The following is a 16,681-nucleotide window of genomic DNA, read 5'->3' on the forward strand; positions in this document are numbered from 1 at the left end:
GTGGCTGTAACATTTCATCTTAATGCCAAATAAATTGAATCACGACGGAGACAGACTTGTCTCTCAGATTCCAATAAAATAGGCCTGTAGCTTTAAAATAAGATTAGCCCCCCTTTCTACTGTATTAAGAATTGATTAGGCTACCCTGCGTGCAGCTTGATTACATGTAAGAATTGTTTGGCATGTGGAATTTGTGTCAATGTGTATACTGGGACCTGTTTGTAAGTAAGATTCTTACCCCAATGGATGCAAAGGTGAACTGATTTTACAGGGAAATGGGGAACACTCTGCTTAGGGTCCAGCCATGAAGAGTGGGCTTTCAGACTCCAGTACATTGGAGTATTTTTCTCAAAAGTAACATTTAATAAATCTTTAAACATCAACTTTCATGGGTCCATGAACACAATGAATTTCTTTGTATGTTAATTTAAATGGAACTAGAGATGGCTGGACACTTGGCCAGTCTGATCGCCTTGGAAACGTGCAATCCAATTGCCTTTCTAGACCTTGGCTCCATCAGAGTTTCTAGGATGTTTCAAGCTGTTTTGTGAAATTGTAATCTGGTTATTGCTGTGGTAACAGGCGACACAGAGATTAATTAATAATAATAATACAAAAAATACTGACAACAAAAAGTTTTTCAATATTAAGATTCTATGATGGCTTTACAAAAGCTCCCAAGCACTGAAGAGAGTGTGATTGAAGAAGGAAGGTTATTTTAATGTGGCTAGTAAACAGCCAAGCACACTGACCTTGACTGTCCCATCAGTATGTTCTGTGCATTTCAACTCAGCAAAGGTTTCCGCATTGCTGCAGCTCAACTGGATACATGAATGGCTCTGTTGTGCCTATGTGAAAGTTTCTGAAGAGAGACGGTAGTTGTGCTTGTGTAGGTCCTCACTGAATTGCAATACACTTTTAAAACTGCAATTACTTTCTTTTTCCCAGCGGTTTACCAAATTGTTAAATTGAATTAGAATAGAATATATATTATTTTGGATATGCAAACCATGTTTCTGAACTTCTTTTTTTTTTCATTGTACCCATCTGGATCAGTGGCACTCGCAAGTGACTTAAAAAAAAAAAAAAAGTTATCCATTCCCATCCAGGACAGCTTAATTCATTTAAGACATGGCACAAGGTCCTGCACTAGATTGGATAGAGCGAGCCCCAGGTGGTTTGCACCATAGAAAACACAAGCTCCTGTGTGTATTCTACCTGCAGCCAGTCTGTGCTTGTTCACATAGAAAAGGGTGCAGCAGTTGCTGGATATTTAGGCACTTCTTGTGCAGTGGCCTGAACTCTTTTATGATGCAGTTTGGGACCCAACGTTAGTCATGGTGGAGCACATTGCACCCTTTGAATTGCCCAGTCCTGCCGATCTCTTCGTGGTGTGCTGAAAATGTGAAGGTTCTCATTTTAATGTGTGCGCCTGAAATCCTTGAAACAAAAGAGCACAAATTAAATACTGAAAGCAACACCAAAACCTTATGGGGCAGAACACTCCCCACAGCAAAGACTTGGAGAAGTTAAGATGTACAAGTGTGGAGTGGGCTTCTTCTGTTAAAGGTATGTACTTGACTGGATAAATAATGAAACTGGTGAATTTAATAATTGATCACAAATGAAGCTGCATGTTGTCTGTCATGAATTGTTAAAATTAATCACAGTGTTATTAAAAGTTGCATGCCTAAGAGAAGGCACTTCTTTATTGTCATTCCCCGTGGCCCATTAATGCTCATTCTCCGTGTCTCGATGGATTTATCACCAAGACCTTTCCTTTCTACCCACTGAATAAGATTAAACTATCAGAAGTTACACCCCACTATTACATTTGCTTGAACGTGGCTTTAGACACATTTGCTTATGGGGAAAACAAAGCCAAGACTGTATTATTAAAACTTGTGCATATTCAATGCAGTGCATTTTTTTCCCTTGGAGCAGGAACCCCCTGTTTAGGAAACCCAATAGAAATGTCCCCTCATTTATCATTCAAATCTGGACATTCGTTCTGTCAGCATGCTCTGAAGGGTTAGAAACAGACCTCTTATTGAGTCATTGCAGCCTCGATCTCGCTTTTGTCTGAAACACAGTCATGCAAATAAAGGTGTGAATGGAGTGTCAACATCAGCCTCGACGCACAGGCTCGCTCTTATCCTGTCTGGATCAATGAAAGCCTTTGTTTTTTCTTGGGGGGGGGGGGGGGGGGTGAATCAGCAGTGCCTGGTTGAAAAAGCAACGTGGTCATTTTTAAGAAGCCTCGTTCAGACTTTTTTTTTTGTTTAAAGAATTCAGGCTCACTGCAGTGACCAGACCTTTGAAGCAATTACATCATGTGATCAGCAGATGGCACTGCATGCACTGGGAGTCTTATTTCCAGCCCTGTACTGTTATGTTTCTGTCCTAGTGACATTAACACATGGAACCATGAAGTTTACACTTCCATGAAAGGAAACATGCACCTTATACACCAAGCTGTTGTGCCCCCAGCTTCTTTGGAATGCCTAATATTGATTTTACTAGCTGTTGACATGCTGCATCACAGTACAACGAGACCAACGATCATTTTGGTAAGCTTTGCAGATCACTTATAATTATATGTTTTTATGTAAACTTTATGTTGCAACTTTCCTAACCCACACTACAGAAAAAAACAAACATGCATTTTTAAATACACAAAGCAGATGAACTAGGCGAATAGCGGTTCACTTTTACTATATACAGTAGAAACCCTATCGGCTCTTTCCAGAGTCCCGCTGTCTGAACTTTACTTCCTGCCAGCATTCTCAAATACCCACTCCTCACTCACAAATCCTCTAAAGAAAATCTCTTCCATTCTTTAAATGTTAAGAGGGATTTCTGCTCTTGCGTAGCTGGATCTATTAACTGCGTGCTTCCTCCCCGGTTCGTTTTCTTACCTCCACTGATGCAGTGGGAGTTCCCACGTCAAACAAAGACCCGCACTGTTGGGACGACAGAGCCCCCAGAAAAGCGGATCAACCTGACTGGCACACCTGCACCCAATATCTCCAAAGAATCGTAAGCTAAAGGGGAGGAAATACCCTGTTTCACTTTTAAAGTGTAATCTGATATTTAACGGAAATCTGTGCGGCACGAACCGCGACTGCTTTACAGGCATTTACAAAGTATTAAAAAAAAACAACATTTTTGGTCCAACAGTTTTGTCTCCAGTAACATCCATTTAGGCAATCTGGAGTTGTGGGTGTGGGGCCACAGTATTAATGAATATGAAAATAAAATACCAGACTTTGCTCATTTTATTTTATTTATTTGCCGCAGATTATTCGTATTATAATGATATTTGCCAAACACAGACATGCGGATCAAGCCACCTTTGTGTTGTCAGTTCAGAGCAGATTTAGCACTGGCCTGAAAGCTCAAATTCCACCAGGTCATTTCAATAACACCCCTAGCAAGGGGAGCTCTGATAACCAGGGTTGGCTGTAGGGCACTAAAGGCATTGAGAAAGACTTTGTGTGGAAACAGCTGCCACCATGGCCAATTGGGACAGCGCTGGGTTTGAATTGTTCTTAAGAGATGCACGACCATCCCTTCTTTTTTAATAACTCCTTCTTTCAGGGGCTGCAGCAACATGCTCTCCAGTATGGCTGACCAGAGTCATCACAGAGAGCGGTCTAAAATAACCACTCAAAACTGTACAACTCTGAAATATAGGAAGGCAATTCCTCTCAACACCAGTCAAGCTTGGTGTTGGGCATGGTCCTATATCATTTTTCTATGACTTATTTGCACGCAAGACACTGAGACTATTAAGTCGGTGTGGGGTTGTCTTTTTGCAAAGGGACTTCGACCAAAATAAACTCTTTTGAGTTTCTATTCAATGACGCAATTTACAGTTTAAAGTTTGAATCAGTACCATGGTCAGCTCGAACGATATACAGCCTTCCACTAGGTGGTGCTACAAACACTTCTATTTTGGAACCATAGAAAGCATGCTTTGTCATTTACAGTAGTTTATATACAGAAAAGCGAAATACATACACACACACACACACACACACACACACACACACACACACACATATATATATATATTTATATATATATATATATATATATATATATATATATATATATATATATATATATATATATATATATATATATATATATATATATATATAATCCAGTGCTCGCAATAACTAAGTATCATTTATTGAATGAGAAAACAATGGTATTGCTCGCACATTTCCCACCTCAATTGTTCTAAGTTCTGCATGTGGTATACAGACTATAATGCTGAGGGGCAGTCCTGCAGCTTTCTAGTCTAGTTCCCATTCCTAGACTGTGTCTGGTAGGCTGGTATGCCACGATTTCACCCCACTGAGTCAAGCCGCTTCTCTGTATTCAGAACAAATGCTGTGTTTGAGAAAGGGCAGTGAGGCAGATCGGCCTTTCGAGACTGAATGATCTTCACAATGCAAGCCTCCCAGTGGAGTTAGTGATGACTGATATCTGAGACACTGAACCTTAAATGAGCTTGGCTTGCTAAATCTGAGATTTGTCAGCTTCCTGTTTCTTTCCCATAACTTCTTAGGGAAGAAAAGGTGTCATTTAATTCTGTTCCTCTATCAGTGCCAATGAAAAGTGCAACATCATGTGGTAGCATTATTAGGTTAATGGTATGGGAAATCAAAAGTGTACAATGCCCTAATCAAATAAGCCACAAGATTTAATGAACCAAAGTAGATCTATTTAAAGGGCTTTCCAATTCAAATGCATTAGGATATATAAAGGCCTGTTCAGACTGAATTGGTAAATATGTGGGTATCTAAATGGACATTCCGGTAAATTGCCATTACCATGACGGGAATGGAATGTATGGCTATCCAGAAAGGTCAAACTTAACGAAATATTATTTGCCAGTTTTGCCAATTTCTATAGTGGGTATCCATACAATTTAATACAGACCACTTTCTGCTGAATCAGTGCTACTGTAGCAGGAGTGGAACTGCAGCTTTTCGAATGAAAAAGTGACACAAGCAGGGCTTTCAGTGACATGGATGTTTGTATCTCAGCAGCTAAAAAGGAACTTGGGCAATGCATTGTAAACAAAGTGCAATGTGCAAAAGCTCAGTTCAGAGAAGCCTGATGTTAGAAGATTTAGTAAAACTGACACCAAAGAAACACACATATTTTTGGTATAGAATTGATTGCGGAACCTTTAAATCAAGGGTTTGTTTGAATTAGAGTGGAACTGATGACAAGCTGACTTGAATGAAATACTTGAATGAAAATGAAGTCAGTAATACAGTACTCTATCAAACATTATGAATCCAGGCCACTCGTTTTTGCCTCTAGTGTGAGGGTATTTAATTAAGCTGTCATTTGAGTAAGCTAGCAAAGATTTGTAGTTAAGTGAATTTCTCCCTGCAGAAGTGAAATAGACCTGAGACACGTTCAAGCTCATTTTAAAAAAAGAGCAATTCTTTATTTTTTATCCAGTCACGTGACCCGGACTGAAGAACAGGATCATGGGAAGGGGGTTCAAATGTTTAACCCCTTAACCTTTAACCAAGCAACTGGAAAGCAGGAATCATTCGCAAGAAAGAGTGCGTGGGGGGTAACCTGCCCCCTCCAACACCCCCTCCCTCTGACCCCGGTAGATGTAGGAAACACATGACCTCTTCTCGTGGATAGAGGATTCAACTCACATTGCAATGCATTCCGACCGGTGCATTTTACCTGTCTCGGGCACCTTTCACATTTACCAGGTGTGAGTTGAAAAGTCTGAACCGACCCACACTGTCCTCGTGTACATGGATTTATATAGTAGCCCTAGTAATGAACCCCGTTCAGGAGCTGTAGAAATAGCTTGTGGTGTTTTATATTTAGTCTCGGTGCATTGTGCATGTGGAGGCTTTCGAACGTGGACTGAGAAATCTGACACTTGACTGATCCATTCCAGAGCTATGATTTCTGCATCTGTATTTATTCTTTCCTGCAAGATCAATACAAGCCCAGGAGCGCAAGCAACACATGCCCCCCAATGGATTGAAAGAATGAAACCTCTTTTAATGACGTCATTGTATGACACTTGCCGTATTTAATCAGTATTAATGGGGCGCATTTCTTAGAAGAAACGTGATTAATCTGGCAACTGCGAATGCTGTCATTGTGGACAGCCAGTATGCAGTGCTGTGTATAGATTGCTTGTGGTGTATAAGGGTACAATGCATTTCATCATAGTTGTATGGCTATGGCAATACAGCACACTGATAACACATGGCTTTAGTATTGTCAATAGATCACAGAAGTTACAATATATCTGCATGTGATACAGGATTACAATGGACTTGATGTGCCCGTGACCCTGAGTTCTGTCTATGCATTAAAGAAAGACCGCGGAGCAGAGGGAGGAGGGGGTGTACTGGTATGTGCGGATTTGAAACTATTTAACCTCTCGCAGTTTGCAGTTGGCCCAGGGCGATTCTATTTTCAATTGCGTTGTGCGGCCATAACTGTACCTGATTACGCAGGGTGATGCCAACATCATGATGGACACAGTGCTCCTGTGTATTTAATAAGCTGGTGTTTCCAGCTGTGTGAATCATACTGCGCTTATCCATTGTGAATGGTGGTTTTACACTGAGGTTTAAATGGGTAACATTTCTAAGAAATGATGTTGAAAGTATAGTGGACTGGATAATGTTTTTTTAATTAGCCTATGTTCTGTAGTTTGTGTAGTTTGAGTTATGTGTACTTAGCCACAACCGTGTTAATGGGGAACACGGAGAATATGTTTTGACAAGAATTTGATGTTATCTATCAGACGAATCAATGTCGTAGCCAGTTTTTTTTTCCAGAAAATGTAATTTTATTAGCGTTTGAAAAATAATTTTCATAAAATATGAGCTAAAATCAAATGTTGAATCCAAGTTATTCAGTTTCTTGAAAGCAGAGCTGCATCAATAATAAAACTGGAAGGTGCCAGGGTCCAGCACTCGAGGAGAAGAAAGTAATAACGTCGGAGCTAAAAAGGTGTTTTATTTCTTCAATCTGATCAAAGTTAGCGCACAGGGCCCAATTTAGAAAACCACACCCGCTTCTACAGTTCACTTTAATAAGTGTTAATTGCAAAATGGTCGAAGTGGGGCTTTAAACACAATTCATTGGAGTGTGGAGGGCAAGGTATAGCGCGGTACATTCAGCAGTAGCGTTACAGTTAATTTTATTAAAATGATACAAAACATCCATTGATGTTCATAAAGTACAGAAGTTATTCTGCAGGAAAAGGCTGAAAAAACATTCAGACAGTTTTTTAGTCCATCCTCAGCACTATGACCTTTGGTGGAGTATTCTTTTAGTGCAGTGTGGGAAAAGAAAGCACCGGTATGTTTAAAGCCAAATTAAACAGCTGAATTCGGAGAATTACTTTCCTTAGGCAAAGCTCTGCGCGTGCTTACAAACACTGGCAGTACTGACGTTTTGGACCATTCGAATTCGCGGTAGCCGTTACATGCATTCTTTCAACCGTTGAACTAAGACAACAAAGTTATTCCACACGGTATCTATCAAGTCTTGTTCAAAGGTAAATTGCATTTATTTGTTGTACCGAAGTGCTCATGAGTTAGTTTCTCTAACACAGTCGTTGCCGATTTTGTCCAGCGATAAATTTAACAAACTTAATAGCTTTTTAAATGTTTGAGATTGGGCGCCCCCGGGAAACAATTAGAAGCAATCTTTAATTGTGAACTATCGTCGTTTTACCCATATAATCCGATATCGGGGTTGACTTCAAACGTGGAAGAATGGCGTACATGTTTGAAGTTGCTATTCTCCTTATTTTCTATTAAAGCACATTTTTCTAAGTCAGGTGTTAGATTAGGACACTGAGAATCTGATTCCGCTGCTGCCTGACTGCGCAGAACGAATCTTATAACCCGTTCGACTGCGGCTGAGAGAGAAGCGCCAGATATCCTCACTAATATAGCCGCTCATAGTTTGCGTTTTGCCAGGTAATGAATGTTCAAAACTGTCCTTTTTGTTTGTTTAACATTTTAGGTAGGACCGTCAGACAAGCCTCATAACAGCTGTAATAGTGTCGATATATATTAAGTTAGTTGCCTTATCAAGTATTTGGGGGGGCTTCTTTCTGTCAATATATAATTTATACTGGTTAATCAATCTGGCTAAGATTGTTGATTTAGTTTCGGGATTTTTCATCAAACCAGTAAAAATAAAAGCCTAATTCAATAGAAAATGTGTTGGATTATATAAATAAAGTTTGGGTTAAAGTAAATAAAAAAGGAAAGGACAAGGGCACTGTGTTCGGATGATTTTTCTGTTGTTTAATCGCACAAAGCGTCTGAATAATGTACTATCATTCGATATCAGACTGACGTTCAAAGCCGGATCTCTGACTTGAAATAGACCACACTGCCTGATGAAGCAGTGCCCTTTCCAAGAGTTTTCTGAGTCTTAGAATTATAATGTGGGGGCCGGCTTAGGCAAGTGCCCAGCCGTTTACCACACAGCCATGCGTTCAATCGCAGGTCCCATCCTAATGAATATTTAAGGAGAAGTAACGGTACTTGAAGATGTGTCTCGATGGGCAGATCTTGCATGCAGCCATCCCCCGCCTGTTTTCATACTACTGCTATTCAGGGAATCTGCAAAAAAGATGACATACGAAGGAAAGCAATAACAAACTTGAAAGTGTGAAAAAAACGCTGCTTGGAGGATATACAAAGCCATACTCTCGCTATTATACTGAAAAGGATATATTTCTTTAAAGCAAGAAGGGGGATCAACATGCCATTCCTGAGAGCTGCTCTGAGCTTCCCTGTGCTGCTGGTGCTGCTGCTGCTGCTGCCGCCGGGGACCGAGGCATCCGGGGGTAAGTTACTGCCCCGTACACTGCAATTTTATTTGTGTAAACATGTCGGCTTTTTGTGTAGTGTACCAGTGCGACTTGCCCTAACATGCAAATGGAATTATAAATTAGTCCAGCGTTAAACTGCTACATATTTCCTAGATTTCATCAGATTTGGCTTTGTTCTACGCCACTAACTTTTTTTTTTTGTCAAATAAGATTCATAAAACATGTGTATCACGTACGCCTGGATGAAACTTGTTAACCTGCCACCAGAGACGCGCAATGCCTGCAGCGTAATGTCGAGCGCGGCTTTTCAGCGAACCTATTATTATTATTATTATTATTATTATTATTATTATTATTATTATTATTATTATTATTATTATTATATATTTAAGTGTATACAAAGTGAAAGCTGTTAGAGGGACATTCAGGAATATGTTAGGGCACCATCAATTTCTCGGTACAGTAAATATCTAGCTGCAAAAGTTACTCGTTTTCCTTTTGGTATTAAAACCATCGAGTTTTTTTTTTTTTTTTTTTTTTGCTGGTGTACGTGGTGCAGTATGACTGACTGAACGCTGTGTGTAAACAAGGCGAGAGTTTACATTGGTACTAGCCCTATAGGTTCTGGCACGCTGCTTACCTGCTGAACTAAGATCAAACACAAAGCCTGGTACCCAGGCTATTATTATTTATTTATTTATTTATTTATTTATTTATTTCGATGGTTTTAATACCAAAAGGAAAACGAGTAACTTTTGCAGCTAGATATTTACTGTACCGACTTACAATTGTTACAAGATATCACATTATTTTTACATACAATTACCCATTTATACAGTTGGGTTTTTACTGGAGCAATCTAGGTAAAGTACCTTGCTCAAGGGTACAGCAGCAGTGTCCCCCACAAACTTCCTTTGACCTAAAGTAGATCAATTGAAACTTGCTATCGTTTCTTTCTGCACATTTGAGATCTATATGTACAGAGATGAAAACAAGACTCCTGTTGTATAGCAGTTCCACCCATTCCAGGTTTTACTACCAGCTTGATCAGCCACAGCGTGTACAGGCAACAAGCTCAGGTGTGAAACCAGTTATGGATCACGCTGCTATGCATCAGGAGTCCTGCTTCTGTCCCTGATCAAAGTGCAAAACACGTACGAATGGATCTATTTTGTTGCACTGTAATTCTCGGGACAGGAACGGCTTAATTGTTATGCAGTACAAGCGAGCATGCAAACATTGGACTTCTAAATTAAAGAACTAGCGAATCTGGAAGTGCAGCATTTTTATTTTCATGGTGGTTTTCACACGCATCTCAAAGGAAGAAGGTTCAGCCTGAGCTACAGCATGTGTGACCACAGACTGTGCAGCAGGCAGTGTGATCTGCTGTACAGTAGATGAAATACTCGCAGAAAACCACTACAGTCTGTAACATGCAGGGCACAGTACGGAGCTTAAAAGTGATCGGAGCTTAAAAAAATATTTCCACAAATCTTAGCAGCTGTGCACTTTTGTTTGTTATAAAAGGTCTTCAATGTGCAGGGCCAGGAAATTCAATACAGTCTTGTATAGGGAACTCCGTGCTGTACTGGGGATCTGAGAGCCAGCTAATTCAATACAATTTAGTATAGAGAACTCAGTGCTGTACTGAGGATCGGAGAGCCAGCTAATTACATAGTCTATTTCTTATTATTTATTTCTTAGCAGACACCCTTATCCAGGGCGACTTACAATCGTAAGCAAATACATTTCAAGTATCACAGTACAAGTAATAATACAATTAAGAGCAAGATAAATACAATGACTTTGGTTCAAGCAAGTACTAGTGTGACAAAGTACAATTCAATAATACAGCAGATAAGTGTCAGTGATAGTTACATCAGGATAACTTTAGAGGCTCTAAAGTTATCTGGTAACACAACTTTAGGTACTAGTTAATAAGACATGGCTATTGACCGCTCATCAGACCCGTTGAGCAAATGCCAAGTAGACGTGTAAGCATTGCAGCAGGCAGTTGGGGGCGGGGGGGGTGGGGGGAGGAATGTTCTACACTGTGGTTAAACCAGGGATACCCTTTAATGAATCGACCCTGTCCAGCTTTTGAGTGAAATACACACAATATGAATTGGTTGTCAATACTATTGTAGTAATATAGTCAATGCTTCCTATTGGATGAATACAGGATGTCTAAAGAGAGTTTAAACACACACACACACACACACACCCCTTCCAGTCCCGTTTTGTTGTCCCTCAGAGGGGACGACCCTAGTGGGGACTGCTTGGATACACGGTTCTGTTGTCCACAGCTTTATGGTATGTCCAAAGGGAACTAGAAGGCATGCTTGAACCTTTCTTTGAATAAATGTGGACAGTTGTGAAGTGTATTCGAACATGGAGGTGCCCTGTACAGGTCTTTTTGAAAATGAGTTTCAATGTATCCGTTTGCATTTTGGATATAAAACTCCTGTAGATAAAATCCATGTGATAACTAGAAAAGTTAAGTTTGTGTGCTCAATGTAGTTCTGGCTTGTTCTTAATTGTGAATTCTATCTACTACCAGAAAACACTGCTGTGATCCATGTTTGAACTCTGTATCCATTTATTATTATTATTATTATTATTATTATTATTATTATTATTATTATTATTATTTATTATTATTATTATTATTATTATTATTGTTGTTGTTTTGGTTTAGGTACCTGGTGCTATGCTACCCAGGATGCAGCATGTGGTAAGTCATTCATAAATGCTGTTTCTTTCTTGTTATATTTATTCCTCCTGTACTGTAAGTAAGCGTGCCTTTTTTACTAAGCCTATCCCATCAAGTAGACACATGTTTAGGTTAGTGCCTTCATCAGTATACTATAAATGCACTTACGGAGACAGAATCCGAAACGTTTGTCTGCCTGTCGTTCTGGGGTTGATTTGATCAATCTACACTTAGTCAGGATAAGACACTACTGGATTTTATTGGAGAATCCCTCCGGATTGAGTGGACTGGAATAACTGGGGGTTGATGCAATCCAGACTGCTCCATTAAAATCATGTCTTTGGTATAGGTAGATTTACCTTTTGTACAGTTGTGTGTGTGTGTGTGTTTTTTTTTTTTTTAATGTATGTTCCAGGTATGGGATGATCTGCACACAAGAGGAGATGTTTTGGAACTGACAAATCCCTGACCGTGATTGGTTGACTTCTCGTACATGATTTTCTGTAGGTCCTGCGCACTGGAAAGTCTTGGATCATCAGTGTGGAGGTGCAAATCAGTCTCCAATTAATGTTGACCGCAAGACAGCCAGAAGGAGCAGTGAGTTAGGTGCATTTGTTTTCAAGGGTTACAACACGGCCCCAGCAGGGGCCTGGTCAATTGCAAACAGTGGACATGCAGGTAAGTTTCAGAGATAAAGGGTAGTTCACCAACTGCACTCTATTAGGGGAAACCAAGAATATAAAGCAAACAACTGAGCCATGTGGCAAGGAGTGTATTTGTAAGTCTAATTTGTATTTCTTTAAGTGTGAGTGAAATAACTTTAGTCTGATTAAAAATGAATGCCACAGAATCTTTCACAACCTTCCTTGTTTAAGGCAGAACACAAATAATGCATACTTTTAACTATTGCGTCCAACTACAGTGCTATAACGGAGCACCATACCTCTGCTGGCACATGTAATTGTTTATCAGACAAGCCCTGTTAAATGTATACCTGCTTATTTACAGTGCAGGTGAACCTTGGATCAGACATCTCTGTGAGCGGGGCAGGCCTGCCTGCAGTATACAATGCTTTACAGTTTCATTTCCACTGGGGCAAGCCGAATGGGAATGGGTCAGAACACCAGCTGGATGGAAATCAGTATCCAATGGAGGTAGGGATAACCTGACTGCTTTGAAGTTGCACTTTTCTATGCAGGGATACATTAAAGATCGACAGACCCTGATTAGACACTCATCTTGGACTAGCTATTGTTAATTTAGGCAAGACAGCCCGAGATTAGCGCTAATCTGGGTTTGTAATGAAGCTTGATGTGTTTCATGTACAGGTTCAGGTTCATTTGAGGCCCAGGTAAAGCAAGAGTTAAAAACGGATCTAGTAGTGTGGACATTGCTCTTTATGTTCAATTAACTTGAACTGGTGGTGGTGTGTCCATTTCAGTCCTCTGTTTTATCAAGCAAGCCTATTGATGTGTATGATTTATCTGAATACCAGAGAGCTGTGTGTCAATTTTAGCAGTAATAAAAACAAACATTTAACCACCTAAACCCTCCATGGGGGGGGGGCAGTACTTAAGGGGTCAGCTTGCTAATAACTGGCAAAAGCTTACATTACTGATGTGATCATTGAAACCTACACTACAAGGATAAACCCCACACATCCTATTGAACACTAAATGTATGTATTTGCAGATCCATATTGTCCACATGCATTCCAAATATACCGATATAAAAGTTGCTGCGACAGACCCCAATGGGTTAGCAGTGTTGGGCTTCTTCTACAAGGTAAGGCAGTTTCCTGTAATGTTATATACTAGCTTATTTGAGGTCTTGATTTTGTATACATGTTTGCAACAATCAGAATGAAAATGTTTGGGGAGTTGCTAGTTTAATATTTGTTATTAATGGTATGTATACATGCCCCAGATTTGCCAATCCATACTCTGCTAAAAATAAAGTAAAATGCAAGACAGCTACCGAACCAATCGGTACTAAGCCAAAAGTTATACGAAACCCTGGCTATTCTTCAGACACACCTAATTAAGAGTGTGTAGCAATGCAGCAGACATGCTTGAAGCTGCTAATGCTCACATTTCATCTCCATGGTGCCTTTATCAAGAACCTCTCCAGGGAGATTTAAATGTACACAGTAGCAACTTTTTGCCAAAACCTATTGATTGAATTAGGTGTTCTTCTATTTAATTAGATTACTTTAAAACAGAGCCCTACCATCCTTGATCTTGTACTCTGTTCTTGCAGGCCCTTCTATAAAGTGCTCACTGTAATGACTTGATTCTTTTTTACATTTTTAAAGAGGTCTTTGTCCCCACCAAGGCGTTCCATTGTTTTCATGCTAAGACTTTCAAGGTGCTCTTCTAACTTACTTTTTTCTGTTGGTTAGTTTTTACACAGTTTTGATATGATCTCAGTTTAACTTTGGAGATACTGCATACCATTGAGACCTGGTCAGACAGGATTAGGTTTCGCCAGGTGTGGCAGCTTCTTTTTTTGATCTGCAATTTCCTTTCACACAGTGTTGGCACAGAGGTTCCTTTATGCAACTTTTTGAAGTGCTAAAACCCTCTTTTTTGGACCCAACAAGAGAAGAGATGGCAGACATTCCCTGAAATTGTTCACTGTAGTTCCTTTAGCCATGGATACTCTTGCTGTATCTGCTGGTGAAATCAGAGTCTCCACACATTCAACTGTTTAATACATTGTTTGCAGGTGTGGTGTGTGTTGTGTTTTTTTATTTATTTATTTTTTCCTGCTAGATCAGTTCAGAATTTCTGCCCTCTCTGGATTGACTCGTGCTGTTATTTCAGATTAGAAAATAACAGTACAGTACTGTTTCTTTAAAACTTCGAATGCTCTTTCCAAACCATCAGGAGATTTTTGAAGCTGTTGCAGCAACATGAATTCAATGAAAGTGGAAATGGGGCAAAGGCTGCAGCCACTCAACTTCTTTTTTGAGATCCTCTTTTTTTACAGTCTAGACATGCTCAGCATTTTTGTAAGAAGCCTTCATCTGAATATGCCACTAGGAAATGATCAGGGTTTAAGTGATGCTGTGTGGATGCATCCCACAGTCATATCTGAAATATACTCCAGGAATACATGCAACAAAGGAGGCGTCAAATACTTGGTGTAGGTTTGAGTTTGGAAATGCTTAAGTACAGTAAATTCAACCCAGGTTTTTTAAATTTTTTTTCTTGCAGGTGTCCGACACGGATAACACAAACTACAACACCATTATCGATGGCTTGCAGAGTGTTAGTTATAGTGGTAGGTGTAGCGCCGTACAGTACAATTTCCAATTGGCCTTTTCAATCTGCATGCATAGTTTGTAGTCCTTTTAACTTCCCCTTGTTTTTTTGTCAATCTTTGACCCTGTAAGGCATAAATATTGTCTTAATTTTTTTAGCACAGTTGTAAAATCTTTTCAAAAAAAAAAAAAACTCTTAGCGCCAATTTATTTTTTCCTTGCTTACGTTGTATGTGTGTGTGTGTGTGTGGGTGGGGGGGTGTTTTTTTTATCAGGTAGGGGAAAGTTCAGTTTTTTGGGAGGTTTTAAAGTGGGCACGATGCAATGTTTTCTTCATTTCCACCATAGGTGATTCAGTGGATTTGGCCTCTACATTCCGTTTGGACAGTCTGCTTCCTTCGGAAAACCTCCTGAGCAGATACTACCGGTACAGGGGCTCTCTCACCACTCCAGGCTGTGCTGAGGCGGTTATCTGGACTGTGTTTGAGGATCCCATCCCCATTAGCAGCTCCCAGGTAAGCTTGCCGCTCCCTGACTTGTATTGTGTGATATTTATTCAACTGTCTTCACAAATAAATCCCCCACAAATTAAGAATTGGTGTACATTTTTCTATGCTTTATTGAATACTCCAGGAACTGACCATTTAGTCAAGACCAGAAAATGTAATTGTCATTTGGTGTCATCTTCAATGGCAAGTGAAACCACTACAGACTGTCTTCTACTGTAATATGTGATTCATACAGTTTATGAAATTGCCATATTGCAGAAACCTGACCACTGGTGGCTAGTGTGCAACATTACACTTTGAGTTTAGCACAGGCTAAACAAGACTTTTGTTGCAGATTTAAAGTTAATAACTGACTCTGTTTTTGGGTGAATTAGGAAATGGTTTGATCATGGATTCCATTCAGAGCAAAAAGATTTCTCAGTATAGCCACCCACCTGATCGTATGTAGTTTTTACAAGAATTCTGGAAACAGAAATACCTTGCATTGACTTAATATAGTGAATCCACCCTCTTTGGAGGGATGTAATTCCTAATCAAGTTCTGGTAAGATGTTGCATACAGTAAGTATTTTTTTTTTCTCTCTCTCGTTTCCAGTTAAGTGCCTTTGTGAACTCTGTGCATTTCTCAGCCAGTGGGCAGACTGAAGTGAAAATGCAAGACAACTTCCGCCCTGTTCAGGCTTTGAACCGTCGCAGGATTTATGCTTCAAAGCAGGCTAGCATGAACAGCGGCGCTATTCCTGCCCTTTCTATTGTCCTGCTCCTTTTTCCTTTACTGGCCATCAGGCTGCTGTAAACGCTGTCTTGATCACAAACCAATATTTGTAAATGCTGTTTATGCAGGTCAGTAAACCTGTTCTACTTTGTTGGAAGAAGGAGCCACATCAAATTTTACATTTTAAACAGTTTTATAGTATAAGAATTTTGTTTTTTAAATGTGTGCATATTATATAATTAGATACATTAGGAATACACAACTGTACATATGTTATTGAATTAAAGGAAAGTCTAATGTAGATGTTTTTTAAAGAAATATATTCTCCATGATGCACTGTCTGCAAGTGAAAATAAAAGTAATTAAATTGTGTGTTGTACTGTTAATATTGTCAAGCTCACTAAACTCGTTTTCTAAAGTGATTTAAAGGAAAAATGGGTTCATGTGCTGACAGGGTTGATGAGATATATTGGTTTTTATCCTTTTGAACAGATAAATGGTCAAGTGTAATACTGACCTCATGATAATGGGAAGCTGGTCTGCGTATCTAGTTCATAACTTGATATTGGGCAGTAGAAGCTATTTTGGGCTACAATTAAGCCTGCAGTACTGTT

At 39.6% G+C, this 16,681-nt stretch overlaps 1 protein-coding gene across 2 annotated transcripts; it reads left to right on the top strand.

Moving 5' to 3' along the window:
* The first annotated feature begins 7,431 nt into the window (after positions 1–7,431).
* Positions 7,432–16,437, top strand: LOC117426535 (carbonic anhydrase 15-like). 2 transcript variants are annotated; one of them, XM_058994444.1, is made up of 9 exons: positions 7,432–7,573; positions 8,780–8,881; positions 11,565–11,600; positions 12,087–12,257; positions 12,588–12,733; positions 13,272–13,364; positions 14,798–14,864; positions 15,193–15,359; positions 15,948–16,437. In XM_058994444.1, the coding sequence occupies exons 2-9, from the start codon at positions 8,797–8,799 to the stop codon at positions 16,146–16,148; spliced, it is 966 nt and encodes a 321-aa protein (XP_058850427.1). In that variant the 5' UTR covers positions 7,432–7,573; positions 8,780–8,796; the 3' UTR covers positions 16,149–16,437. The 2 variants fall into 2 exon arrangements, with proteins under 2 accessions (XP_058850427.1, XP_058850429.1); XM_058994446.1 differs by lacking the exon at positions 7,432–7,573 and adding an exon at positions 7,982–8,000.
* The last annotated feature ends 244 nt before the right edge of the window (positions 16,438–16,681 follow it).

The sequence above is a fragment of the Acipenser ruthenus genome, chromosome 21 (assembly GCF_902713425.1).
Source record: "Acipenser ruthenus chromosome 21, fAciRut3.2 maternal haplotype, whole genome shotgun sequence".
Classification (NCBI taxonomy): Eukaryota; Metazoa; Chordata; class Actinopteri; order Acipenseriformes; family Acipenseridae; genus Acipenser; species Acipenser ruthenus.